A 27,832-nucleotide genomic window follows, 5' to 3' on the forward strand; every position below is an offset into this window, starting at 1 on the left:
AGCGTCTTGGCAACACTCAAGCTTCACGCGCTCATCCCTCTTCATAGCTCCATCGCAGTCGAACGCGTCATCGTGGAATCGCAATCAGCCTGCGCAACCCTATGATTTATACGAAAGTTATTGTATATACAAAAAGTTCTAATGACCAACAAGCGGACGCCTACTCGGCCCAGACAACCGCGCTGAGACCGTCCTCGTTCTCCGGAATGCCGGCAGCCCCGATCCTAAGGTCCGCAACGCGCTCTCCCAACTTGCCAGTCGCCGGATCTCTTGGTACGATAGCTACGTTCGAAGTGGTTTGATCGCCAATGGCGACGAAGTCACCGGCCTTGTTGATGTCGAAAGTACGCGGGTACGTGCCATAGGATGACGTGAGGGCTGTCCATGTCAGGCTTCCGTTAGGAGAGATGCTGAATTGGGTAATTGAGTCATTCGGCCTGAACTTCTTGTCGTTTCGGTTGCTGGTGTAAACGAAGTTTCCCTTGACCTTGATCTCACCGACCTTGGTACCAGAGACGGCGGTGGCGTTGCCTTGGTACGGTGTGAGCGTCTGCTTCAGGGTCAGAGACATGCAGCCTCCCGATGCGGGGTATGACACCGCCCATGCCGACACGCTGTTGGAGAGCTCGTTGGCGATGAAGAGGACTGTGCCGTCTGCAGCCCGGCGAACGCGCGAGTTCGCTCCCGCTGGCGCCCAGAAGGCGCCGTGCCTTGGTCCTGTTCCTGGTGGCGGCAAAGCAGCACCGCACTCTGTAAGATTGCCAGTTGTCTGGTCGATCTTGTTGATTCTGATTTTATCGGTTCCGAGATCAGGTACGATCAAGAAGTCGCCAGACGGGTCCACAAAAGCATGATGCGGGTGGGGAGCTTCTTGTCGGTAGGGGTTGACACTTTTACCAGTGTACTTGATTGTCTGAAGCGGCTGTCCGCCAGTCAATGGCAGCTTGAAGGTTGTCAACTGCGAAGTTTGGCTTTCGGTTGGTTAGCAATACTTTTGTCTACTCAAGGGCTGCTGACTTACTAGTGGGCATTGGCAATGAAGCTTCTTCCATCCGGACCACCATAGAGCGTTGTCGCAACCACACCTTGAGGTGTAGAGCCCTTTCCGATTGAGGTTACGTTGCCGTTCGCGCCCGTGGAGAAGGACACCAAGTTTCCGCCTCCTTGGCCCTGGAAGACCTCATCTGGAATATAGAGCGCCTTTCCAGCACTGTCGTACGTAATCCAACTAGGCAGCTTATTGCCAGTAGAAGCCGAACTACTGAGAGTCAAGGCATTGCTGTTGAACGACAGGTAGTTGATGGTGCCGGAGTAGTGCGTCGCCCACAAGTTTGCCGCACTCGCGGCCGTGCCGAACAGCGGTAGAAGGAGTGAATGTGAATGGACCATGATGAATATGGTTTGCGAGTCAGGACGTATCTGTTACTGACTTTGAAGCACAGGGAAGTAGCATCGTTTTGTATGTTCGACGTGTGTTCTTTGACATTTCCACCAGACCGCCTTGCGTCACGCGCCCGCACTCGACATTTCGGAGCTACGACGATGAAACACCTGACTACACCCTCTTGGACTAAACAACCGACTCCATCATGCGTTTTGCTGAAAGCGAGGGTGCCACTTCAGCCTCGGTGAGTATGCGATTGTCCAAGCCGGTTAAAGGCCGCACGTCGGACAATATATAGCAATCTACAGCCATGTTTCGAGCAGGGGTACAACGTTTCAGCCGGTTGCCGACCCCAGGTTGATCAACATGGCGAAATTGCAGTAGCCTTGCATTTCGGTCTTTCATCTCGGGCACGCGCATGTTAAGATCTCTTGGCCAGGCCTTATACCGGGAATGCAGCCGCCACGCCGCTGCCCTATGTCGGTACGTGGATGCGGCTGCAGCGCACCTGGACACGTGTGTGGGTATAGACGAGGTGGCATCTCTTAATCTTTCTGCGACCAATCTTTGCCAAGAGGTAAATCAAGCTGAAGCCACCGCTTCTTGGTATAGCCGTAGCTTGGAAGTTGTCGTGCGATGGAGGCAAGATCTGTTATTACCAGTACCAAATCCTCTTGGAATCCCCACGATTCCGACGAAGGATCCAAGGAAAGAGCAAGGTTTCCACTCTGGGCATTCTCATCCCTTCATCGCAGTCATGTCTCCTGGTCAGATATGTTTTCTGGGTCTTCAGCCGTAGTGTATTGGGTCAATATGTATCTCATCATCAGAATCCACCTCTAGGATTCAAGCAATCCATAAGTATCGCGAGGACGTTAGCGGATGAATTTTTCCTGGGCAGCCAAGCCACTTTCCGACTTCCAGAATGATGAAAGAATACTACACATGGCTATTTGCAGCCTGCGCTCTCTTTTCTTGCACTACCGCTGCGAATACCACATTGAGCGAATGCCTTGAGTCTCGCCAGGTTCCTGTATATGCCGCAGGCACCAAGAACTATACTCAGGCAGTCAAGCCCTTCAATCTTCGTTTACCATTCAAACCGGCTTCCTACGTCGTACCACAGACCGTCAAACATGTCCAAGATGCTGTATCTTGCGGAGTTGAGAGTGGTGTTCAAGTCACTCCCAAGTGCGGAGGCCACAGCTATGGATCACATGGTCTTGGAGGAGAAGATGGACACTTGATCGTCGACATGCGTCGCTTCAACAGCGTGACTGTTGATCAAGAAGCACACACAGCTGTTATTGGAGCTGGTGGAAGACTGGGTAATATTGCTCTGGCTCTTTACGACCAAGGCAAGCAAGCCATCAGCCACGGAACATGTCCTGGGTAGGTCCTCATCCTCATCACCAACACATGCGTTTACTCACACTCTTCAGCGTCGGTGTAAGCGGTCTCACACTGCACGGAGGCTACGGCATGTCATCTCGCCTACACGGCCTCACACTGGACCAACTTGTCTCCGTAACCGTGGTCCTTCACAACAGCACCGTAGTAACCGCGTCACCAACCTCGAACCCAGACCTTTTCTGGGCCCTACGAGGCGCCGGCGCCGCCTTTGGCATCGTCACCGACTTCAAGTTCAAAACGTTTGACGCCCCCGAAAGCAACCTCGTATTCTCCTACAACCTCTCCCCATCCAACACATCGCAACTCGCCAACATCCTGACCGTCCTCCAAAACTTCACCATCCACGACCAACCCCCGGAGCTAAACATGCGCATGTTCCTCCCCAACCAACTAACGGGCGTATACTATGGCAACCGCAGCGCCTTTGACACCATCATGAACCCGCTGCTTACCAAACTCAACATCCCTCTTGAGGGACGCGGCGCAGGCACCGTTTCAACGAAGAAATGGATCGACACTTTGACATCCTTTTCCAATGGCCCGTTGCCCCAACCAGAAATATACGACTACCACGAGAACTTCTACGCCAAGTCCCTCATGCCAGAGTACCTCTCGCCCGCCGCCATGACCGCCCTCGCAGACTACTACTTCACCACCGCGCGCAACATCCGTGGCCGATCCTGGTACCTCCTCATCGACATGCACGGCGGCTCCGGCTCTGCCATCTCCAAAGTACCCGCGGACGAGACGTCGTACTCGCACCGCAACGCCGTCTTCAAGATGCAGTTCAACGACCGCATTTTCCCTGACAGCGCGACGTACACGCCCAAGATGATGGAATTCTTGAATGGCTGGGTCGATGCGATTGAGAAGGCGAGTGAGGGCGAGCAGTTTGGCATGTATATCAATTATGCGGATACGAACCTTACCAAGGCGGATGCGCATTCGAGGTATTGGGGAGAGCATTATGAGAGGTTGGTGGGGATCAAGGGCGTGTATGATCCGCAGAAGGTGTTCGAGGGGCCGCAGTTGGTAGGGAGCTAGATCTTTTAGTTGTAGGGGGTAGATTTTCGAACTGAATGCGAGAGACATATGAACATGAGAATGATTGAGAAAGAAGTGATCTGCTTGCTCGAGAAGGAAGTCTATACGGCCTACAAATACACATTTACACACTTGGATCTGTGTCTACAAGAACTCGATGCCGACGCCGAAGCTCAGTCCTTTCCTGCCTTCCTCCTTGGCCCTCATGACGAGTGGTAGAGAGAAGTTGATCTCGAACCTTGCAACAGGGTGTGCGTAGACGAGACCTAGACCAGCTGCCGCGCTGGGAAGTTCGGCAGTGAGACTGGAGAAGGACTTTTGGATCGCGCCAGTTACGTCGCTTGAGCTGCCGAATGACCCGTCTTCTTTCTTGGAGTTGGGGTTCTTGAGTGCGAGGAGACGGCCACCGTTGATGAAGGCTTGGAGACGGAGAGGAGTTTCCTTGCCGACGCGCGGGATAGGGAGGAGGAGCGATGCGCCACCAGCAGCGTAGATGTCGCCACCTAGTGCATCAGCGCCGTCACGAGGACCAAGACCAGCGATGCGGAAGCCACGAACGTTGTTGGGGCCGCCGAGCTGGAAGCGGTCGTTGATGCGCGAGGCCTGGGGCTGGCTCTCCCCGCCCAAAGCCATGGGGTAGAGAAGTCCACCCCGTAGACCAGCAGTAAGCGTGATGCCTGTGTTGCCGAAGGGGAGAGCGACTTGCGACTCTGCCTCTGTCTTCCAATATGCGGTGTCGCCCTTCAGCGGTCCCCAACCTGCGAGTTCGGATACGGTCTTCAAGAAGTAGCCGCTGCTAGGCAGGAGAGGGTAGTCGCGCTTGTCGTTGACCCAGGTATGCGAGATGCTCGACTTGAATGAGTCACCAGCATCTGCGCGAACAGAGGGCGATGCGTTCTCAGCCAGACTAGTCACCTGTCGCCAGATGCCAGAGTAGCCAAATTCGTGTGTCGCACCGTTCTTCATCCTCCATAGCAGCTTTGAGTTTCCTCCCTTGAGGACTTCCTCATGGCTTGCCCAGCTCTTCAGTGTCGAACTCGCGAATCCGTTGACCTGGAACTTGAGATCGGGGTTGCTGAGGATGGGACTGTCGAAGGCGAGAGAGTAGGCAGACCGTGTTCGCGTGCCCAGCGATCCGTGTGCGTTCAGCGTCTCGGCTCCACCAAGCAGATTTCGTAGTTCGGCGTGGACGTAGGCATCGGCTTCAGAGGCTCCAGCCTCAGTTCCGGTCTTGATGGTGTAGTTGCCGCGCTCCTGGGCCGATATATACACGTCAACATCCGTGGGGGAGGAAGAGGCGATGGTCTGGTTTGGACGGTCGAGGTAGACTGATATTGGCGACTTAAAGATACCTAGCCAATGTTAAACAAATGCGAGCCCCTCCGTCGCGTGCTGACGTACCAAAACGATTGAGCTTATCGGTAGCTTCGCCAACTTCCTTTATCGCATCTTCGAGAGTGTATGGCCGGTCCCGGTTTGCGCTCAGCAGGGGGTCGACTACTCGCTCGAGGAAGCTTCTTCGTGTGCGGTTGGCATGAAGGATGCGGACCGATGATATCGTCACGGGTAGCGACGAGTTGTCGTCAATCTAGCGCAGCCTCAGCAACAGCCCCAATTGAATATCCAGAATGCATACCAGCTCTCCCAGCCTCTCCTTCGACCTCTGCTGCTGGGCGTAGAGCCGCGCATTGAGCTCATCCTGCTGGCGCTTCTGCTCGTTCAGGTCCGTCTTGTTCTTGAGCCTTTCGAAGACCTGGGGCCCAATTAGCGATGTGCCATTACTCCCACGATGCACGCCTACTCACATCGTCTTCATGCGGCGAAGCCATTGGGCTGTCTGTGTCTGCGTGCGTGATGCTTGGCGTTGTTCAGAAACCTTGAACTTTGGATCGCCGCGGGCGGCGGATGCACGTGCGCTTACTCTCCAACTGTTCCAAGGTCGTCTGGACGTGCGACCCGAACTCTTTCACCAACGACCTAATTCACCTATCGCGCCTGCCTTTGTGATTCTTATCCTTTGTCTATCGCGGGGTAATCACTGAAAAACGTACCACGCCTTCTGCACTGTTATCTGGTGGCCACCTATACAGCGCATCCGATTGTCGACGTCAACTATCTCCGCCCAGGAACACGTCGACTACCCCAACCACCCACTCACTCTCTCTTCCCCCACATTCACACACCATGGCGACGCCAGCAGCCACCAAGCGCCTCACAAGAGAATACGCTTCCATCTCCAAATCACCACCGCCATTCATTACTGCACACCCCTCGGATAGGAACATCCTAGAATGGCACTACATCATCACCGGCCCACCAGACACACCCTACCATGGCGGTCAGTACTGGGGCACGCTGAACTTCCCGCCCGACTACCCCTTTGCGCCGCCCGCAATCCGCATGCACACACCATCCGGTCGATTCCAGCCCAGCAGCCGGCTGTGCCTCAGCATCTCCGACTTCCACCCTAAGAGCTTCAACCCCGCATGGGAGGTCAGCACGATTCTGACAGGCCTGCTGAGTTTCATGACCAGCGACGAGATTACTACGGGTAGCGTCCGGGCATCAGAAGCAGAGCGGAAACTCTTCGCCAAGCGCACACGGTGGTGGAACAGCACAGGCGGCGGCAGCAAAGCATCTGGGTCAGACAACGCCGGTGGTCGCCAGAACGGCAACATCCGGGCTGGAGATGGCGGCGCAAAGTTCAGACACGAGTGGCCGGATGTCGACGAGGAGAATCTCAAGTGGATGAAGGAGAACCGCATCGACCCCCTCACGGGCCTACCACGGCCGGCAGCACCAACCCCCTCGCAGCAGCCAGCCTGCTCGCCCGACGTCTCGGGTCTGCGACGACGCCCCGGCACAAGCGCAACGGTCGTTCAAGATGCAGCGCAAATAGCGCGAGATGCAGGTCAAGGCTGGCTGAGCCGCAACAAGTGGAGGATCGTACTCGGAGCGATGATGCTATACATCCTAGTCGCGAGGGTACTAGGCGACGGTGCAATCGCAACTCCTGCTTAGACGGACTGGTCATCACAGGATAGGGCATAATATAAGGATAGTAGGGTAATGTGCATCAGCGGAAGACACAGGTCACGATTCGTTCAAATCGGCATTTACTTTGGCGTTGGCGGGCGCTCGGCATACCCAAGTTTGAGTCGAGCACTCTGTATGATACCTTTGATAATAGCAAACAAGGACAAAAACATGCTAATGTTCTTTCTCCAATCCGCTCTCCAGATGTCTTCTGGTCGGTAATGTTTGACTCTGGTCTTGCGTTACTCGCCACCGACTATCACCGCCATGCCCCTGTATTATCTTGAGACTTTCATAATAGTGTTGGCACACGGTACTCCGTACCTACCTTACTCCCCCATCCACCTCAAGGAGACCTGACAACCCGGGCACCACAGCCTCGTTGCGTCGCCACAAGTAGTGCTGGGTGGACCCAACCGGCAAAACTAGGCTTCTTACGGCCACGCTACTCACGCGACAATGCGATGACGCAGTGGAGATCCCCCACCAGCCACAGCATTTCCATGCCTCAATCTCAGGCAACCTTCCCCAATTCCAAGTCTGACATTGCAATATTGTTTGCTCAGCCCACCATCGAAGTCTACAACTCGTGGTTCGAATGACTCTTCTTCACACGTCAGCAAACTAGCCGACTCAAAGTCCTAGCCAGCCCTGTGTTTCGCATCCCCCACCCATCCCCGTCCCGTTGGTTGGTCCCTGACGTCGAAAGCTCAAGCTTAACAAACGCATTTCCCAGCTGTACATGCAGGGATGCGCATAGACTGATCGGCAGGGTCGTGGCGAGCTACGGCGGCGATTGGGTGGCTGAAAAGCTTCAGGTAGGTTACCCTTTCACGCGTAAACGTGCTTGATAGATCGCGCAGTGGCCTATGATGGTGTGCATGCGGACTTTGTGGGACGTGGGATCGTCGTTTTTACTTCGTGCAGGGTTTCGGTCCCGGTATCGCGGGTGAGAGGTTGGGGATATATAGGTGGGAGGGGTGGGACGCTGTTGGGTTTGTTTCGAAACATTTCATCGATATTTCAGCTGTTCTCAAGTCATTTGTGTGTCTTTCTGATCTTTTGTTACTGCTATTACAATTAAGCATGCGCTTCTCATCTCTTCTCTCCTTCGCCATTGCGAGCGCGTCCATCTCCGCTGCGCTGCCAACAAATTTAACCAACTTCCTGCTCGTCACCACCTCGCAAATAGATGCTAGTGCGAATACCTCCGAACTCAAAGCCGTATCCGCCACCTCGTTATTCGTAAGCCCATACATCAGCCCTTCCAAATAACCCGTCGGAAATCTAACCTTGCACAGGACCCCTTCCACCAACCTGCCCTTCTCCTCCGCCTCACAGGCCCCGGTTACGGTTCCCTGCCCAACTTCACCCTGGCAGACGGCACACTTTCCACCATCGCGTTGGCGCCCTTCGGCAACACGTATTCTCGTTTCAACAGTACGGTTGTGACAGCCGGGTCGGAGTTGCAGTTCCTCGCCTCGGTGCAGCCAGCGGGCAATATCGCGTTGGACGAGGGATACCTCTTGACGGTGGATGGCCAGAGGGAAGGCTGGACGATATGCGAGGGTGCGCTGAGTAATGAGGTCTTGAGCTGGAGGGGCAATGCGAGTGATTGCACAAAGACATACGTGCATGCTGTGTTGAAAGCGCCGTACTAGACTCAAATATATTTTGGGGGCGTGGATACCTTGGCCAATCCGCGTAAAGCAAAAGCGTTTTCTGATGGCATAGCCTCAAGAAACTTGACTTTCATCCTGTGCCGTTGAGGAACTTGCGCCACCAGACTGTCTCCGCGTCCAAGAACCAGGGACTCGCTGCTGCAATTAGTTCTTCTGGTGATGGCGCTGTTCCTGGACCCAAGTGTGCGAGAGCCATGATGAAGACGTCGCAGGTTGTTAGGCTTGTGCGTGCGAAGACGCTATTGGTGATGTGGTGTGGCATGGTAGCCCTGACGTTCCTGATGATGATATTGTATCGAAATAGTATGTGTCTGAGCGAAATCTTATCGGCTATGCGGCGGTAGAGACCCGGCGGCTGAATGAAGAAGGTGAGGGTGTTTGTCAAGATATCAGGATAATCGAATATGAAAAGTCCCACAGTGTACTGGATGATATATCTATCATCGGCCGTTGCATGGGTGATATATTTCGTGTGTTCCGGGGGTCAGCGGTTCGCACTTTCTACTCGATTCTCACAGGTAAGAGCACGGTGTACCTCACCGCCTGTCCCTAGATCTGTCGACAGACCTCGGGGACGGCGATACTAGCTGGAAACCTCACGCTGACTTCCCGATGAGGCAGTGCGCGATGCGTCCTCGTAGTTTGCCTCTTTCGATCTCCACCAACAGGCTGGAAGCTTGGGAGCGGGATATATGCTGTTTGCCGATGCGAATGGCCAGTGATACCGACGTCGTGATAATTGGTGGGACTAGCACAAGCTGCGGCCCGTTGCACGCGTGCTGACAGTCCTGTGCGGTTCGCCACGGTAAGCCTCAACAAGTCGATGAAAGGCTGGCGTTGGCTTTGTCGCTTTGCTGGTTTGATGGCGGTTTGGCGTAGGGAAAGATGATTGCGAGTATATCGGAGTTGAGGTGTTGATGCGCAGTACGTACTAGCAAGTACATGTAGACATATGACATCTTGTCATGTTTATAGCAAGGGCAGCTGCCCGCGTCAGCAGGTCCACCCACGCGATCTGATGCAGGACTATCACTCTTCCATCTCCGCCAGCCCAATAGTCAAGGCCCAACTAGGAAAGCAGCGATAGAGTCTTGGTGCGGTACGACTCGAAAACATCGTTTTCCAAGATGACGTTGGTCTGTGATGAGGCTATAAGTGTGCGATACTGTGATGCGCGTTGCGATTGGGAGGTGGTGTGGTATCGCGTCGTGCTACTGGTTCGCTTACTCGCGGTGAGCAGCGAATAGAAGGCGGAAGCTTCAACTTGGAGACCTGAGAGGTACTCAAGCTGCTTTTTCGAGAGATGAGCGTGGAGATGACCATGGGTCAATATGCAAACTTAAGGGATGTTTGAATATTGAGGTCCGAGTTTCGCAGCGAAGCGAAGCGGATGTGCGCGTCGCCGAAGATGGCGGAAGTTGGCAGGTTCAATCAGGAAGCCGGGGTTCTGCTCGAGAGTGCTGATAAGCGTTCCAGACTCCTCAGAGTCAGTTAAGGAGGTAACGCGATAACAGAAAGTTCTCATGGCGGAGCCTGAACCCAACGAGATAGGCCGTATTATGTAGCCAATGTCTCTGATGTTCATTTCGAAAGTGATGCCGACATCTTCTGCTGCACGGTGATGGATGAGTCCACTTGCTTACAATCCAGGGGTACCTTCAGCCTGATGGTCTGAACTCAAGCCGAATTGGACTGGATATTGCGAGACGTCCAACTTCATTGTGTGGCGACAAATCCCGACTCATGTCCTCAGCGTCATGATATGACAAGACTCCGCTATCAGGTACCTGTAGCACAGCCCTCAGATTACCGAAGGGTATCGGCTCGACGGGTGTCATCTGTTTGGTCACAAACCCATCTAGGAATCTTCGAGAAAGACCATCCATGTCGGACAAGCCCTGTTCCCCAAGCTTTAAGCTAAGCTCGGGATCGTGGAACCATTGTAACAATGTCTAGGACCCACAGAAGATGGCTGATGAGGGTGAGCTTATTATCACACCACATCAATGTACTGAAATGTAGTACATGCTAGACGGTCAATAGCCAGGCTCCGAGACCTGCCTTAGATCCCGCCAGGCTGTCAAGACAACATTCGCATGCGTTCGTCGCTATGCTCGGTATACTGGGTCAGTAGTCGCATTTTGTTCCCAACTCTTACTCCCCTTGTACAGTCTTATGACATGGGCTCGGCATTGGATGCCATGCCGGAATGCGAAGATACACGACCCGGCGTTGATCAAGAATCGGTATCATCTGGAGAACGCCCCGAATTACACAAGAGCTGCTAAGATCTCATCGACGCGGATTGCCGCCAAAAGCAGAACGCTTGTGCTGCAATTGCGCGTCGTACGTCTTGCAAGGGCGGAAGCTGTAGAAGAAATGAGAAGGTAGTGGCCGCTTCTTACCATTCTATATGGACGGAATTGCTGGTTGTGCTCAGGCTCATCCGAGCGGCGGCCATGGGTATACCTAGGGCACCTTGAAGATGCAGTAGTCCTTACCGAGCCCCGCATCCTGATGAAATTGCTCTCCTTGGATCTCATCTTGGCTTCGCCAGATTTCAAAACCAAGCCACAATGCTGCGCACGCCTGTCAGCAAAGAGGCCTTGAAACTGGGTGCGAATGGCATCGCCGGCTGTGCTGCTCGAAACAGCATTCGATGCGATCGTCCGTATAGGCAGTCGCTACAGAGAAACGCCACAATTTTGTTTTGATCGAACTGTTGGCTGGTGTTGGATTTTCCAGGGCGGAGTAAAGCCAGCCGAGAACTGGGGTCGACGGTTGGCGGCGCCGCTGCATGCTTGGCGCCTCCCGCCTCTTACATCACAATCACAATCTCCTGGCCTCCCTTGCCATCTCATCTCGAAAACCACAGCACTTTGCGCGCATTTTAGACAGCACGCTATGTCTGAGGGGTTGAAAAGCATTATCGCTTTGCTTCCACCTGTTGCCGATGTCAAAAGTTGACCTGAAAAATGTTCCTAGGATTCCACCTTCACCGTGGTCGTGAGATGATCGTGCGATTGCCGCGCCTCTGCCCAGGCTTGTGGCCAGCGCAGGATTCACGCTTCGGTCTATCTTTACAGGTGATGGCCACGGCAAACGCAGAAAACCACCTGCAACATGTCAGAAGTCGGGTGTTTGAACGTAGCGGAACCGAGTACCTGATCCTGGAGTGTGGTTGGAACACGAAGCTTATGCTCTGCGGATGATTTTCCATATTGAATTATGGTCCGAGACAACAAACCAGTATCTGCTGTATCTCATGTCCATGTCTCTACACCTGCGGATTGCCACGCACATCAGGGCGGTTTCCATTCCACAACATTACTGGCCTTTACTACTCGCACGCCTTGCCAGTGCGACAGCACGGGGCCGGAGTAGTATTGGCAGGTGCCATTGCACTGGAAACCAACACGGCGTCGAATTTGCTCCTATTGGATGCCGTTATGCACAACCACTATGGGGGCCACCCAGCCATGCACTACCCCAGGACATGTTGCCGGTTTCCTGTAGGATCTGCGTAAGCCCTGGTTCAACACCCGTTTGCGGGGTCACAATGCTCTCACATGTAACCAACCACATCTCCCGTCAGCAAGGCTACAATCGGGCGGTAAAGAGTGCTGTAGTGAATAGTAAAACCCAAGACTTTCCGCACAGACTACATCCGTTAGGATCACGCGCTCTCTCCGCGCTCTTGGGACCATAAATCTGCAGCCTCCCAGCTCTTGACTGTCCTCTCTCTTACATCGCCCCATAACTTTATCAACCCATACTGGCCACAGCGACTTGGCAAGATGAAGGTAGGTCTTGGTTCTCCCAATTGCTCCTGAGTGCACTCGCTGACAATGGCGCTATAGTTCCCACAAATCTACAATGTCTACGCCATTTGCGGCTTCGCCGCGCTTGGTGGTATCCTCTTCGGTTTCGACATCTCGTCGATGTCGGGTGCGCTGGGTACTCCCGCTTACAAGAACTACTTCGGCAACCCTAGCGGCACTCGCCAAGGTGGTATCACTGCGTCGATGCCTGCAGGTTCTCTCGTTGGTGCTTTGTCTTCTTCCTTCCTCGCCGATCGACTTTCGCGTAGGAACGCTGTACAAATCGCCGCCCTCATCTGGATTGTTGGCGCTATTCTGCAGGCCGCCTCCAACGGCGTTGCTCTCCTCTGTGTTGGTCGTCTTATCGGTGGGTACGCCATCGGTATCTGTTCCGCCATCGTTCCAGTGTACCAAGCCGAGATTGCGCCCAAAGAAATCCGAGGTAGAGTGGTGTCTTTGCAACAATGGGTATGTCACTCTTTGATACGTGTATGTAATCCAAACTGATTCCGGCAGGCCATTACCTGGGGTATTTTGATCCAATACTTCATCCAGTACGGCTGTTCCTTCGTCGATGGAGGCGTCAACAACCCGAACCAGAGCACTGCGGCCTTTAGAATCCCATGGGGTGTCCAAGCTGTTCCTGGCGCAATCCTCTTCATCGGATTCTTCTTCTTCCCTCGCTCCCCTCGATGGCTGGCTTCCAAGGACCGCTGGGAGGAGGCCCTACAGGTTCTTGCCAATCTTCACGGCGCCGGCAACGTCAACCACCCCAAGGTTCTTGCGGAATACAAGGAGATCGAAGAGGCGCTTGCGTTCGAGCGTGAGATTGCTGAGACTAGCTTCGCCGCCCTGGTCAAGCCTCGCATTGTTAAGCGTGTCATCCTTGGTATGTCCATCCAGATGTGGTCGCAACTTTGCGGTATGAACATCATGATGTACTACATCGTCTTCATCATGCGTGGAGCGGGTATTGCCGACGAGCTCCTTACTGCGTCAATTCAGTACATCATCAACGTCGCCATGACCCTACCAGCTATCCTCTACCTCGACAAGTTTGGTCGTCGTCCTGCTCTCCTCTGCGGCTCTTTCATGATGGCTGTCTGGCTATATACTACAGGTGCTCTGCAGGCTTCCTATGGTATTCCTAACCCAGACACTACCGACAAAGATATCTCTTGGGTGGTACCTCGCGAGCACAGCGCCGTTTCCAAGGGCATTGTCGCTTGCTCATACCTCTTCGTAGCCACGTTCGCAACCACATGGGGCCCGACGTCATGGACCTATCCGTCCGAGGTAAGTTCTCACTGTAAGGGATGCATGTGAAACATACACTGACTTGTTCTACCTCTGTAGATCTTCCCCGCCAAGGTTCGCGCGAAGGCCGTGTCGCTCGCTACCGCCGCCAATTGGACATGGAACTGCATTCTTGCTTTTGCCGTTCCCCCTCTTCTGTGGTCCATCAACTGGAAGATGTACATGATCTTCGGAACATTCAACGCCGTTGCCTTCATCCACATGTTCCTGACTGCCCCAGAAACTAAGGGCAAGACCCTTGAAGAGATGGACGACGTTTTCGACTCTGGTCTTCCTGCCTGGAAGGCTGGCAAGGTTGAGTCGCGTCTCGACCGTGTCACCCGCGACATTGAGGCCGGTAACCTCAAGGTCGGACGTCACGGGCACGACCACGGTCATGTCGAGAATGTCCACGCTGAGCCCAAAGTCTAAACGGACATCTTTAGCGACATCGTCCATACAATGACGAGTGCTGTATTTTGCCACCTTTGGTTCCTGGTTACTGGGACTAGATAGGCTTTCCAGCGGTTTGTTGGGTTGCATTCGGTTATAGAGTTACGACCATCGTCGATGACGCGGTTCACGACTCTACCTGAGCGACTTCAAGTTGTTTAACTCGGACAGCCACGTAGCATAGTCCATGAATCCATTCACTAATCTCTTATTCCCACAATCGTACCTTACTATCCGGGTATAGAGTGTCAACAGCCATCACTAATCACGGAAGGCCTACACATGTAGCTTAGCTAACTTCGAGTGATAGGTTCGGGCTACAAGGGCGAAGCGATTATAGTCCGTCTTGGAAGGCAAAGGCGCCGAAAAAGAGCCGCATCGGCTTGATGATGCGATAATGCGTTTCGCGTCCATGCAGGGGCTGTGTGAACCAAATTCCATCGCTATCAACGATTCCCAGTGCGGATATAGGATGGCGCAAGCCCAAGATGTCGCAACACCAGGGCCAAGGGTGTTGGCGATATTAAGGCGCACGGGACCGACGCAGCGTGTTCAGCCGTCCACGGACCTCCTGCTCTCGACGAATGCTGTGGCAAGGTTGTTGCAGGAACGAGAACGAGTGGTTCGCTATTCAGCGCACGAGTGTGTAGGAAAACCTTCGCATGCGTTGCATATGCAAGAAACGACCTGAATTTCTTCGCATGGACGCCTTATACCTGTTGATCCCTTCTGGAAATACCGCAGAACGGCACGGAGATGGGCGATAATCGACCCAGGGTTTATTTCCATCATGGGGGCGACTGACAGAGTTTCGCTTCGGCTGAGTCGCCGATTTGACGCGAAAGCGAAGAAACCACTCAGGTACAGGTGCAACCCAACTGGGCAGCAACGTAAGTTTAAACGTACGAGGGCATTGACCTGGTCATTGGATTCCGACTGGCTGCTTTTTCGCTTAAACATGCTAATCCGATGTTATCGATGATGGGGAAGCAGAACCGGCGCCCCGTTGTGGAAATCCACGATCATGCCATGCGCCACTAGGTCCCCCGGGCCCAATCAACGATCACCAAGGACTAGCATTGGGGCTCGCAAATCCGCGCCCCCGTCGTGACCCCGTCTTCACCTGTATGGTTCATGACATGGCCAAGTGTACCACAAACGCCACGAACCCGTCAGGCACCCATGCATCGAGTCAGTCTCTGGGGTAGTGTCCGCAACGCCTTCTGCTGTCTTCGTTCCTCTCATGGTGAACCGTCTGCCACCACTGCAACCACACTGAATTATAGTTGCAACATGTTCGCTGATCAGCATCTTGCAGCATCTGCGTCGATCAGCAAGGCCACCAACACTCTCTTTGATTGAAATACCCCAGGATTCCACGTGGATATCGGATCCTCCAGTTCAGTTCGCCATCTCAACGAATGCGCTCTCTACCTCACCCTCATTCATCTCATTACTTTCGAAGTCGACGGAAAGACACCTGACTACCTTCACCATGTCGGACAAAGATTCAGAGTCCGGCGTCACTGGCGGCGTACAGGCCAGCATTCCTATCCTTATGACCATGTCTGCATTCCTCGCCATCGGAATGTACAACATGGTTGAGATCCTCTTCCTCATATTCGCCGTCTTCAAACAACGCCGCGGGTTGTATTTCTGGAGTATGCTCATCGCCGCAGGAGGAATCGCCCCTCACGCCATTGGGTTCATCCTCAAGTTCTTCCAGGTCACGAAGCTTGACTTGCTTTCGAGCGCCATCATCGGCGTAGGGTGGGTCACCATGTGCCCGGGACAGTCTCTTGTACTGTACTCTCGCCTGCATCTTGTTGTCGCGGACGCCAGGAAGATCAGATGGGTGCTCTATATGATCATCTTCACCACGATAGCTCTCGGCGTTCCTCTATTCACCTTTGCCATGGGCGCGAACTCCAAAGATTCCCTCAAGTTCCTCCCGGGATTCGAGATCTACGACAAGGTCCAGATTGTTGCTATTTCAGTCCAGGGTAAGTGTTTCCATCCGAGCTGCATGTGAGACAGACACTGACTTTGTACGCCTGCAGAGATGGCCATATCGGTTATCTACATCTTCCGAACAGTGAAGATGCTTCGTGGAGATTGTGGTCGACGACGTGGATCTCTACGAAAGCTTTTCATCCACTTGATCATCGTCAATGTCGCAGTGCTGGCTTTCGACATCACGCTCATCGCAGTCCAATTCTCCGGCCATTATGAAATCCAAACCACGTACAAGACGGCAATCTACAGCATCAAGCTCAAGATTGAGTTCTCTGTCCTCAACCGCCTTGTCAATCTTCTACAACACAAGAACCTCTTCGGCGATGGCGCTACACGTTGCCATGATGTGGAAAGGTGGACGGACAACAAGAGGACGTACAGCTCGAGCAACCGTGGCGGATTCACAAAGATGGAGGAGAGTGGCTCGGTGGCGAATAGCGACAAACACTCTTCGGTCGTGACATGCCCGGCCAAGGCCAGCTTCCGCATGACAGGGAAAGCTGATGTGGAGTTGGATGACATCATGGATGATGCTACGTTGTACTCGGAGGGCAGCAAGAGCCGAAATAACTCGGGCTGTCAGGGCGATTGTCGCAGTCAGTGTTGATACCCAGGTAGTGTACCGTAAAGGCAACTGCTTACTATATAACGAATGAAATAACGACATAATATACCCCAAAACACGTTCACTATGCGATTGATTGCTGCTACGATTTGCATTTTGTCATCAAGTCATGAAGCACCAAGGACAGCAGCACTACCTGTCGACCAACGACTCATTATAGCATCGACTCTATGATACACCCGTGCCGCAATATCGTCTTAGCAACCCAGTCTTACCTGACCCCAGGTGAAGTTGTCTCTCACTGCTCATTGCCCACAGCCACGTTTTCTCGCCACTCTCGTTGGCTGACCTCTTTCAGGTCCGGCGTATATACAAGCTGTCTATTGCGGTAGAGGCTTCTTCCATCCTCCACCAACCTGCTTCTACCCCAAAGGTCGATTCTTTCAGCATAATTCGCTCACACGCAACTTGAAAGTCCAAAATGGGTGTCACCACGCAGCATCCAGCGACTCTACAGCACGCGCAACCTCCACCCATGGCAGCCCCACAGAAGTTTATCTACTCCGACATGTTCCTCGATATGTAAGCAGGTGATGTCGCAGTCTGAAGCGACTCCTCTAATGTCAAGAAAGGATTCAGGGCAGCTCCATCACAGTCATTGTCGGTCAACACCCATCATCTCGGACCTACACGCTTCCTGTCGCTCTACTCTGCGTTCACTCTATCTACTTTCGCGACCAGATTACTCGCATCAACGCCACGGTGTTGAAGGATCACACAGCTAGCAAGAAGCGCAAACTCTCCACTTCCCACGATGACGTGGTGGTGATCAAGGAAGAGGATGGAGAGTTTGCCAAAGAGGAAGACACGAAAGAGGTTGCAAAGAACGAAGAGAACATCATCAGGTTGCCAGAAGTTGATCCCGCCATCTTCGGACTGTTCCTCAAGTTCATCTACAAGGACACATACCCATCCAACGTCGACGCGAGGACTTTGCCAAACAGCGCCAATCCTTACCCGAAGACAGCCAGCGCAGACAGGACTGTCTCCGTTCCAGCGACGACCGTAGCACCCCATTCATTATCCACTCAGACACCGTCTCACTTGCAGCTCAACGGCCCACCCGCCCATATCCGAAACTGGACTCCAACAAACATGCCACCCCCTCCCATCCCCCACAACATAACCTCCCCCCAACCCATCCCCCCCTCAATCCACGCCTGGCTTCTCGCCCAACGCCTCGGCACCTTGTCCTTCATGAACCACACCATCCAACACATCTACTCCGGTATAGGCCGTCACTTCGCCCTAACCCCCTCCCTAATCGACCATGTGTGGCGGGAAACTACACCCTCATCCTCTCCCATATCAACGATTCTAACACCGTCCCCCCTCCGCAACCTCCTCCTCCACACCCTGACATCATACTGGTCGCAGCCGGGCCCGCAGCAGAACCCCAACGCTATTATCTTGCGCTCGCTATCCGTGTCGCACGAACAAGGTCATTTCTCGACGGGTTTGAAAGACGCGTGGGACAGGCTGTTCAACGAACATGAGGATTTGAGGAATGAGTTTATTCATGGGTTGCAGGCGGGTCCGGGCCAGTTGGGGGCTGTGGGGGCGTATTTCGCTAGTTCGGCACCTGCACCGGTCGCAGTGGGGGTCATGGGTGATAAGCGGGAAGCTGTGAAGGGAAAGGAGAAGGAGAAAGAGAAGGGTGGGAGTGGTTGGAGGTTGGATGGAGATGTAGTCCTTATCAAGGAGGAGGAAAGTGATGAGATGAAAGTTTTGGGTGAGACGAAGGAGACTCGTGTCTGAACGGGTGCATCCTTCTGTTCTTTGGCGGATATTTCCTGGGACGGCACGAAAATTTTGGTGAACGGGTTCGGCGTTGAAAGCATACAAAAGCGAACGGCTTAGGCCAACTATGATATTTGGGCAAGGAAAAGCTGGCGTATCGATCATAGAGTCATTACTCCATCATACCTTATCTACGGCGATCGTCGGGTATTTACATCGTTTGCTCAGCTCCTCGTCTGATCATTACTTTTGCACACCCCTTCATATCATTACATCCACCTTCAATCCAATCTTTCAATATACACATCGTGACTTGTCGTGACTTGTCGCGAACACCATCAATGTACGACCCTCAACGAGTCCAAGCATCAGCGACACGTTCCTGCCACTCATGCTCCATATCCTCTGCACACTGCTTGCAGAATCCCATGCGGCAAACATCGATGTCGCATTCCCAGAGGTCTTCTTTGACGTCTTCGTCGCAACGGTCGCAGAAGACAGGAACAGAAACATGCTGCTTGTAGCCAACAGCGGTATGCAGATACGGTCGGACTTCCAGGCTGTTAATGGCGACTTCGTCGGGTACAGTCTTAAGGTTGATGGGGTGGAATATGTGGCCGTCCTTGAGACAAAAGTGCTCTTTGGATAACGAACTGGGCGGGAGGGGAGGTGTAGCGTGATCTTCTTTGGGAAATGGGGCAGGAGGGATTTGCTGGTCGGCAAGTACATCGAGATCGAGACGTTCGGAAAGAGGGCGTTGTTTTGTGATGTCGTAGTCAGACATCCAGTCTTGGACAAGAAGGCGTGACTCGTCGCGGGGAAGCTTCACTCTCTTGTCCTTGTCGAGACGGTTGAACTCGCTAGCGGAAAGATGACCACGCATCACGGTAGGCTAGACTTTGTTAGTTGCATCTGTAGTAGTTGAGAGATACTTACGCACCTCCACATGCTCACTGCGCTCGTTGAATGGACTGATCTTCTCGTCATGTTGAAAGTAGTAGGTAGGTTTGAAGGGCGCCTTGAGCTGACTAGATAAGGCTAGCACAGGCAGCGGGTTGGGTGCAACCGGTGTGACTCGTGTGGGTGGTGCAGGCGGTGCCAGCGGTACAGCTGGTTTCTTCCTCCTAGGCGGAATGTCGATAAGCTTGACCATGCCAGGTGTGACCCGCATGAAGGGTACGGGCATTGGTACGGCGGTGGCGACATGTACGGTGGGCTCTTCATCCAAGTCAATGCAGCTGCAAATGGGTTCCAAGTCATCGTCGTCGTCGCTGTCAACCTGCCTATCCGCACAACCGCAATGCTCATACTCATCTGGGGCGGCGTGCCAACGCTGTGCGGCAGCAAAATCCGCTTTCATGGCCTCGTTAGACGCCTTCAAGGTAGCGTATGTGTCGTCGAGAGTGAGTCTATCATCGTCGTTTTGGTCTAGCATAGCCTTGCTAAGTGCTAGTCGCGCCTCTGCTTCGTCAAGCAAACGGTCTTCAACCGTTTGCAGTGGGCCGCGGAGGCGGAACACCGTAGATTGCAGAATTGCGCCATGTTTGACCTCAACCTCGTTACCAGGATGGGCCGCGAAGTCTTCTTGCTCGTCGTGAGCCGCCTCATCAATGACTTCGTCTGTGATTGAGAGGTCGTCCTCTTCCAAGTCGTACCTGATGTCTGTTGTGAGCAATGACTCATTACGCGACCGAGATAGCGGTGCCTTGGAAGGAGCTTTCGCATACTCAGAGATGTCGTTCAGCTCAGGATCATGTTCGCTGATTTTGTAGGAAGTGCGCAGCTCATCATGCGACGTCTCTGTAATGGGTGCCATCCTCTCGAGCTCCTTAGGAAGCTTCTTGCGCATACGTCTTCTCGGAGCTTCGGGAACAACGGGCGGAACTGGTGGGAGCGAACGGAACTGGCCATGGCGTTCGGCGTCGCTACTGCAGTATGCATCAGTATGTTCTTCTGGACGCCACGCTAGAGAAACAGCTGCGACGCGCCCCATGTCGGCTTCACGGCTAGCATTAGATGGTGCAGATTGGAGTAAGCCTAACATTCGCTGAGCTTTCCGGTTAGTGTTGCCCCAGAAGCCCTTGGGCTTTGATGGCTCCATGTCAAGGCCCTCTTCCGTGAATCTCATCTGTCTGTCCGACGCGCTCTTCTGAGTGGTTATTGCCGACATAGAGCCTCGCCTTGTCGATATCGGGCGTATCGGTAGGCTATCGTAGCCGCCATCGTTCTGGGCCGGACGGCCTACAGAGGTACTCCGGGGTCTACCAGGGCTAGGTCCAGTGTCCACGCCCAGCAACTGTGCAGCCTTGATAGGCGTCAACGGCGGTAGAGGCGACAGCTGGGGAGTAGGCTCATGGGAGCTGCTCGGGCGGTCTTGGTCCTTTGCCTTGCGGCCGAATTTGCCATGCCTTTTCTTGCCCTCCGTGGCTACTGTTGATGCGCTTCCTGTTGTGGGTGTAGGCGAATGGGCGGCCGGCATAGTCGAAAAGCCATCGGATGGACGCGCTGGGAGAGGGCGATGACGGTCGCCTGGAGGGCCACTGTTGTGTACGTAGGAGTTGACCATAGGATTCGAGGGCGCAGGAGGGGGTGAAACATGAGAATGTTCAACTTGATCCGTATGCTGTGCTGCAGTGACACCACTCACATTCTCCCTCCCGGCGAGTGAGTCAAGACCGAGATTGGGCGTAGTGTTGGAGCGCGGTGCGTTGGAACGGCGCGTGTTGCGGCGTCTCTGGCCGCCAACCATCACGGCGGCAGGGCGCATGCTCCACGCGGGGTTGGCGGAATCAGGTACGACCATTATTCCAAAGGAGGTATATTTTCGTGTACTGTAGGGTAGTGCCGATTGGCGGTGGTGCAGGTGCGCGATTCGAGTGCGACGAGGCAATCAAACCAGAACGAAGCCAGCGACCCAGACCAAAGTAGAAGCGCGACAACTATCGTTGCATTGGGCAATCGCAATCGTGTTGCGGTTGTGGAATGTGGTGATCCGCTCAAGTGGTGACTCGACCACAACAAACCGAGCTTGGAGCTCTGTCCACCAACAAACGGAGCGTGTTGCCGCACAATAGCGGCAGTGAATGGGGAAGGCGCGGCATAAAGATGACGTAGGCGAGGAGAAGCTCGAGACCAGCGAGTGAAGGGGAAAATGAGAAAATCAGCCGCTTCCGATATGTTTACTACGTACGGTGACGCCTGTTGAAGAGACACAGATTTGGGAAGGAGCATGTAGCGACGGAAAGAACGACCCCAAAGAAGAGAATTATAGAGTAAATAGAGTTAAACGATGCTACGAGAAAAAGAAGGCCCTTGCTCCTACAAACCATGTAATAAGATCTGGGGGTATCTTTGTGTACGCGATTGTGCTACGATCCATGACTTCGCTCGTGTAGCATCCGTCTCTGTGCACTGATCTCAAACCCAACGTCACGTAACACCCACTGCACCCGAGACCAAAAACGCTTGACTGACCCTCACAAGAAGTTGAAGAATAGACCAGGGAAGATTTCTGAACCTGTGCTACACGCTGGAAACGCGGGTGTTATCTCGACGTCGCAACTTCGAACTCCTGCGTCTAAGGGCTGCCATCGCTTGTCTGAACCATCGACGAACTCGATGCTATGAGCCCGTTGTATGTTTGTCGCTCTTGGGGCTGCTAAGCCTCGCGACCTGCTCAGTGACCGTGCTCCCACTTCTTGCTCGTCCAGCCTCTGGCGACGCAGGGATATCGATAGAACTCCTCAACCCAACTCCGCTGATCCTACCAGCAGGTGTTACCGGTCTTGCTTCCTCAGAAGCCTTGGGTGGTTCGCCAGTCGACTCCATGGAATCCGGTTCGCGGGTCAATGTAGCTGACTTCGATGACTTGCTGCTGGGACTTGCGCCAAGACCTCGGTGAACCTCAAGTGTGCTGGATCCATGGAGGAAGTCGGAGATGTCTGCATCGCTCGTGCCTTTGTCATCCGGTGTTTTGGGTGGACCTCCGGAAGGACTTCGCGGGCTTCTGGGCATGTTAGGCTGGAAGAACTTCTGGACAGCGTTGCGGTCATCCACTTCATCCTCCTCGTCACTAGTCTCCCCGAAGTAAATACTGTCCCAGTCGCCCGAACCCACACTACGGGTCGAGTCGGTCGTATTCGATCTCTTGGGTATCCTTAGACTGGGCGGCTTGAGCGGGGCTAGTTCGTCCGCGACTTCCCTCATCTCGCTATCAGTGCGCTCGATAGGTGGCTGCAGTCGCTCCTGTCCCTTGACGTGTTCGCCATCTTCGTTGATTGGCTTGTTCACGGCTTGTGCACGATCAAGGGCGGGCTCCTCTTCATCTCGCGTATTTGCCGAGTAAGTGTCTGCGAAGTGCGTATCGCAAAGGTGCTTGACGACAGGCCAACCATAGGCATTAGCAAACATACGACGCACTATCATGTTGTTATGAGCGTCGGGCTCGAGGCTGACGAGAACCTTGCGCCAAGAAAGGTCCTTATGATAAGCGCGAGCAATCTTCTCTTCCACGCGCATCACACTCTCGTCGACACTTGTTGTCGATGCCTTTGAAGCAGTACTATCACCAGAGAAGTTGCGCACTGGCTTCGTCTTCGTAGGTGGCGGTGGAATGTCTTCAGGATGGTAAATTCTGTCGTGGAAGATGGTGCGTGCTCGAGTGGATGGGTCTGTGATCCAAGATTGGGGAGGAACAGGAGGGTTGATCAAGTCACCAGCAGACTCGAAGATGGTCGTTTTGGGTGGTGCTAGGTGGCTCTTGGGATTATCGACAATTGAGTCTCCACGGGTTGCTTGGGGTCGCTTCCTTGGTTGTGCGCTATGTGACGATGTCGCGTGATCTGCTTCAGCCGGAGAAAGCTCGTCTTCTTCGTCTTTCCCAATAGTCTGACTACGACTAAACATCTTCTTGTCGCGCGAAGTGTGCTTTCCAGTCGGCCTGATATAACTCCACCACTGCATCAACGTGTTTTGCGGCTGAAAGTACTGGTCGTTTGGCTCTTTGGCTTCTGGACTTTTCTTCCCTCCTTCGATGGCCTGATGAGCTGTTGGCTCTGCAGTAGATACTTGTACTTCGTCTTCCTGATTTGTGACGTCGGCGCCTGGCAGGGGTACGGTAGTATCGTTGTCATTATAGGTTGGTGATTCGACCCCGGAACCCTCATCGTCTGAGAATCCAATTCTAGAGGGGTTTGGCGAAGAGTTCTGCCCAGTAATCTGGCCGTAGCCCCATACCGCTACTGTGCCGATGAGACCGTTCTCTCTGCGAGCCTTTTCAACACGACCCAAGCCTCTCCAGTCTAGGAACAGAAGACAGCTTGTCCGTAATGGTACTATACCATCGTTGACAACATTGGAGTACAGAGTACGGTTTCGGAATCTTCGCAAGACTTGGTGCGCCGGGCCAGTTGGCAGGATGCGCAGCAGAGGCTTTGCGCCGGGATCTTCCTGATGCTGATCCTGCGTCTGGTTACCAAACACGTTGCCCATAGCCGTCCAGCCGCTCTTTGCCAATGTCGGTGCTCTCCAAGTAAGACCGAGATCCTGGCCTGTCCTCCCCACTAGGCCAAAGTCCAGAGCAAATTTCACGTATGTGGGGTTCTCATTGCTCAATCCTAAGAATGGAGACGCCATAGCGATGAAGTTGATGGGCTTGATTGTGTCGAAGAAGTTAGGTGAGTGCTTGTGGATGTAGGCGATTGCGTACGTCTGTACCAGTCCTCCGAGAGAGTGGCCAATGAAGCTGATGCTTGTGAATTTATATGCGCGCTTGTCATGTCCCGGGGAAGTGTGCATCACACTGCTACCGTGATGGGACGGTATGCCTTCGTCTGGCTTGTCTTTCGTTGGCGAAAATGTATTGGACAACTTCTGCCCCATGGACTTCTTGATCGGCAGGTATGGTTGGTCAGGGTAGGTCAGGTTCAACACGTACTTAGCGAGCCGCTTCCCGAGATACTGGATGCCACGTTCTGTACGTATTACGTTGCCGTCGAAACCTCGAACAATCACATCTTCTTCATCGTCATCCTCCTCGTCATCTGGTATGTCCTCTTGGCCGCCTGACAATGGTGCTGTCGACGCATCTTGATCCGATCCGGTCTTCTTGGCTCCTCTTTCCTCTCTTCGCCGCCGTCTTCGATCTTCCCGCGCTTGCTTTGCCGTCGCATCAATGCTCTCTTTCAGATATAGCATGTCCGCGCCGAGATTGCTGTGTAGACCATGCGTTACTATCACAAGGTGTATGTTCTTCTTCTTCTGGTGGCTTTCCGTTGGGATATTGTGATCTTTCGACTTTCTTGAAGCGACCTCGTCCTCCTCTTTCCACTCTGGTAGTTCCGGTGTATTCCACAAGCTCGTAGTATCGTCAACCACTAGTTTGATCGCCTTTGAATACACCCCCTTAGGCTGTGCCGGATGGTGCAAAACATGTTTCTGGCTTCCCTGTTGGTGATCTTGTACTTTTCCTGGAGTTCCGTGGCTATTGCCAGTGACAGCAGTGAAGCCTAGGTCTAGCGATCGTTCGTCGCGTGCCACGAGCAATTCGTAGTTTACAGACGCGGAATTGGAGAAGATAATTTGCGACGCGATCTCGATGATCCATGTGAGGCTCTTCGGGGTGCGGTCATCCTCCCTGATATCGCTCCTATACTGTTCCGGAACAGTCAACTTGGTGTTCCAGTATCCACCAGCCTTGACATTAGGCTCAAAGTCAGGCTCGCCGTATGTTGCGTCAGACTTTTTGTTCGGGTTGAATGTTGAAGGGTAGGCGGATACGTGAATCGTGTATGGCCCGTGGAGGTATGCGGCGCGTAGAGGGATGGCGGAAGAGTTTCGTATGCGAACGTGGAGGGAGGAAGGAGGCGGTAATATGCGGTCTTCGGAGGGGGTGTATGTGAGCGTGTATCTGCATGGCGACTTAGTAATTTGTCCTATAATCTCCCCAAAAGTTGTCGCGCACTGCCCATCTCGTATAGACAGTGCCTACAGCGTCCACGCATCCCGCCGGGAGACCCTGAGAACTCACCTCACAACCTCTCCCACCTTGACGCTCCCCTTTTGATGCAGCAGCAACATCTTTAGCGCGCGCTTTTCCTCGGCTTCGCGTTCCTTCCGCGACTTGACACACACAAAGTACGAGGGTTCAGGGCGTTTGCGGCCCGAGTCGGCGATGTGAGCGAGGGAGTAGGTGCGAGGCGTGAGCAGCATTTAGCGGATCCAGCGGAGACCGGTACGACCAATGGACAACAGCCACAGGCGCGTCATAGGACATGAGTAGTTGTGGCTGATCGCTCCGTACGAAATAAATATGGAGCACAGCGAACGTCGCGATGGCCGGAAGGTGATGATGTATGTGCGGACTGCGAAGTTTAGTAACCTGGCGATGGTCACGCACGCGCTCGTCGGAGATCGTCGCACGTCATTGCTCGCGTGGCAGGCGCGCTGCACGAGGGAGCTGGCAGGTGTGTCCCGACCAAGATTGATCTGCGTGGTTTCACCATCTTGACAGGCCTACAGAAGCTTGACGGATATGTCAGATGCAGCATCAGATAAGCGATGATCTGTTGGGCGTGTTTTACGCGTTCTCGGGTTCCAAGACACGCCCTGCGCCTTCGTCGGAACGCTCTTCGGCCAATTCCTCCCTCATTCCTCCAGCCTCCTTTAAACGCATTCATCGCGACTGATCCGCAGCACACGTACAACACATCGAGGGGTCGCAGACTTCCTTTTTGTCAATAATTCCGTCACATCTGAGTAACGTGTATACCTCATCATGCTTTCCAGATCGACGCGGTACCCTGCATGAGGACGCTTGTAGGCCCTCAGGTACTTAGTAGCGCAGACACGTATTCGGCAACTTGCTTTTCTGATCATCGCAGTACATGGCCTACGTATGCCTGGAGATCCTCAGGTACCTTTCAGGTCACGAAGTAATCACGAAGATGACGCGTGGAGAACTTCAACAAGCTATCACGGAGTTGGACGCAGTCTGAGTGCACGTTCTTCTACCCAACATCATCGTTTCAGGTTGGACTTCAGATTGAAACCCAAATGTATAATTCCAAAGTCTATCTCAAAAGGTCTAGGGGTATTTGCAGTATCGTCCCAAACGCCTTGCTAAATCGATCCCGAATGCAAGACTCCTTTCACCAACCAAGACTCCAGAAAGCAAATACGAAGGAAAGCGTAGGCCCCTCCTCCATCTCAAGCCGCTCCAGCGCCGGGAGAGCCACCGCCTGGAGAGCCAGCTGGACCCTTGCCCTTCCCGAAGGAGGGTGACGTCGGTGACTGTGGTGATCCTTGACCTCGTCCGGAGCCGGCTGAGCCGCGACCTCGAGGAGTACTGGAGCCGCGGCCAGTTGAACCACGACCAGACCCTGGCTGATTGCCGGAGCTGGAACCTCGAGGAGTGGAAGGACTACCTCGACCGCGACCGCCAGAAGGAGGAGACGTAGCGACATTTCCGCGTGTACCTTGAAAGTATTAGCTCAATCTCAAGAGAGATGTGACGAGATTGCTACTTACTCCTCGAGGGCGTCGAAGGAGGCTGTTCGGCGCGGTCAAAGACAGAATCTCCCGCGAACTCATACTCCTCTTCGGCGTCTGTCATATGTCAGTGTCCAAATTCTCTCTCCTCAACATGTATTTCACTGACCTTCACCCAGATCCTCTCCAGGCAAGCGATCGCCCCTCACAAGAGAAGCATGTTCCTCCATCTGGATTTCCCAGTACTGGTGAGCAAAAGCGCCGAACTTGGGACGACCAGGTTGGTTGTACTGGAACTTGACTCGGCGACCAGTAGGCGGGTCGAATACACGATAGCCCGAGTCGTAGAACTGGAGAGCATCGCCCATGTTGCAGCGTACATAGTCTTTTCCTTGTAGTATGATGAAACTCCTGGCGTTCTTGTCGCTGCCAGCTACCCATGTTGCCTGTTCGAGGGAGGAGCCGTCACCACCGTCGTTTGCACCTTGGGGTAGGGCGGTAGGTCCGTACTGAGGTGGGTTGGACATGTCGGCTTGGAAGTGTAGTGTGGGAGTTGTGTTGAGGGTGTGAGAGTTGTATATAGTAGTCGACTCGAAGGTATGGTATGAGAGATGTGTTCGAGGTCTGAAAGAGGTATATAGTGGTCGAAGTGTACTGTATATATCGAAGGACTATTGATCAAGAAAAGAGTCAAGGAGGAACCAGATCCGTGGTTTATATGGAAACCCCAGATCCGAAGACAGGAGCCCAAGACCGTTTGCTTCAGGCGTCAGGTGCATTATGGCGCCATCTCTTTGCTCTCTCACTTAGCAGAAGTACCTCAATGAAAGGTCTG

General features: G+C 53.6%; 10 protein-coding genes across 10 annotated transcripts; 5 read left to right on the top strand and 5 right to left on the bottom strand.

Moving 5' to 3' along the window:
• Positions 1-160: 160 nt before the first annotated feature.
• On the bottom strand, positions 161-1,389 carry J4E90_000108 (uncharacterized protein; the record flags this gene model as incomplete). Its single annotated transcript, XM_051429706.1, has 2 exons — positions 161-971; positions 1,022-1,389. The coding sequence occupies 2 exons, from the start codon at positions 1,387-1,389 to the stop codon at positions 161-163; spliced, it is 1,179 nt and encodes a 392-aa protein (XP_051295193.1).
• Positions 1,390-2,639: 1,250 nt separating this feature from the next.
• Positions 2,640-3,841, top strand: J4E90_000109 (uncharacterized protein; the record flags this gene model as incomplete). The annotated part of the gene is made up of 2 exons (XM_051429707.1): positions 2,640-2,776; positions 2,827-3,841. 2 exons carry the CDS (start codon positions 2,640-2,642, stop codon positions 3,839-3,841), a joined length of 1,152 nt encoding a protein of 383 aa, XP_051295194.1.
• A 144-nt stretch (positions 3,842-3,985) lies between these two features.
• On the bottom strand, positions 3,986-5,670 carry J4E90_000110 (uncharacterized protein; the record flags this gene model as incomplete). Its single annotated transcript, XM_051429708.1, has 4 exons — positions 3,986-5,193; positions 5,243-5,429; positions 5,478-5,594; positions 5,647-5,670. The coding sequence occupies 4 exons, from the start codon at positions 5,668-5,670 to the stop codon at positions 3,986-3,988; spliced, it is 1,536 nt and encodes a 511-aa protein (XP_051295195.1).
• Positions 5,671-6,025: 355 nt separating this feature from the next.
• Positions 6,026-6,862, top strand: J4E90_000111 (uncharacterized protein; the record flags this gene model as incomplete). The annotated part of the gene is made up of 1 exon (XM_051429709.1): positions 6,026-6,862. One exon carries the CDS (start codon positions 6,026-6,028, stop codon positions 6,860-6,862), a length of 837 nt encoding a protein of 278 aa, XP_051295196.1.
• Positions 6,863-7,963: 1,101 nt separating this feature from the next.
• J4E90_000112 (uncharacterized protein) lies at positions 7,964-8,538 on the top strand (the record flags this gene model as incomplete). Its single annotated transcript, XM_051429710.1, has 2 exons — positions 7,964-8,122; positions 8,179-8,538. 2 exons carry the CDS (start codon positions 7,964-7,966, stop codon positions 8,536-8,538), a joined length of 519 nt encoding a protein of 172 aa, XP_051295197.1.
• Positions 8,539-12,356: 3,818 nt separating this feature from the next.
• Positions 12,357-14,108, top strand: MFS1_1 (MFS sugar transporter; the record flags this gene model as incomplete). The annotated part of the gene is made up of 4 exons (XM_051429711.1): positions 12,357-12,362; positions 12,420-12,848; positions 12,897-13,676; positions 13,737-14,108. The coding sequence occupies 4 exons, from the start codon at positions 12,357-12,359 to the stop codon at positions 14,106-14,108; spliced, it is 1,587 nt and encodes a 528-aa protein (XP_051295198.1).
• Positions 14,109-15,624: 1,516 nt separating this feature from the next.
• Positions 15,625-18,528, top strand: J4E90_000114 (uncharacterized protein; the record flags this gene model as incomplete). The annotated part of the gene is made up of 3 exons (XM_051429712.1): positions 15,625-16,132; positions 16,190-16,741; positions 17,339-18,528. 3 exons carry the CDS (start codon positions 15,625-15,627, stop codon positions 18,526-18,528), a joined length of 2,250 nt encoding a protein of 749 aa, XP_051295199.1.
• A 334-nt stretch (positions 18,529-18,862) lies between these two features.
• Positions 18,863-21,259, bottom strand: J4E90_000115 (uncharacterized protein; the record flags this gene model as incomplete). Its single annotated transcript, XM_051429713.1, has 2 exons — positions 18,863-19,402; positions 19,451-21,259. The coding sequence occupies 2 exons, from the start codon at positions 21,257-21,259 to the stop codon at positions 18,863-18,865; spliced, it is 2,349 nt and encodes a 782-aa protein (XP_051295200.1).
• An 872-nt stretch (positions 21,260-22,131) lies between these two features.
• On the bottom strand, positions 22,132-25,719 carry J4E90_000116 (uncharacterized protein; the record flags this gene model as incomplete). Its single annotated transcript, XM_051429714.1, has 2 exons — positions 22,132-25,417; positions 25,538-25,719. 2 exons carry the CDS (start codon positions 25,717-25,719, stop codon positions 22,132-22,134), a joined length of 3,468 nt encoding a protein of 1,155 aa, XP_051295201.1.
• A 1,309-nt stretch (positions 25,720-27,028) lies between these two features.
• On the bottom strand, positions 27,029-27,524 carry J4E90_000117 (uncharacterized protein; the record flags this gene model as incomplete). The annotated part of the gene is made up of 2 exons (XM_051429715.1): positions 27,029-27,114; positions 27,167-27,524. The coding sequence occupies 2 exons, from the start codon at positions 27,522-27,524 to the stop codon at positions 27,029-27,031; spliced, it is 444 nt and encodes a 147-aa protein (XP_051295202.1).
• Positions 27,525-27,832: the final 308 nt, after the last annotated feature.

Source organism: Alternaria incomplexa (assembly GCF_024043165.1).
Source record: "Alternaria incomplexa strain BMP 0042 chromosome Unknown scaffold_1, whole genome shotgun sequence".
NCBI classification, from domain to species: Eukaryota; Fungi; Ascomycota; class Dothideomycetes; order Pleosporales; family Pleosporaceae; genus Alternaria; species Alternaria incomplexa.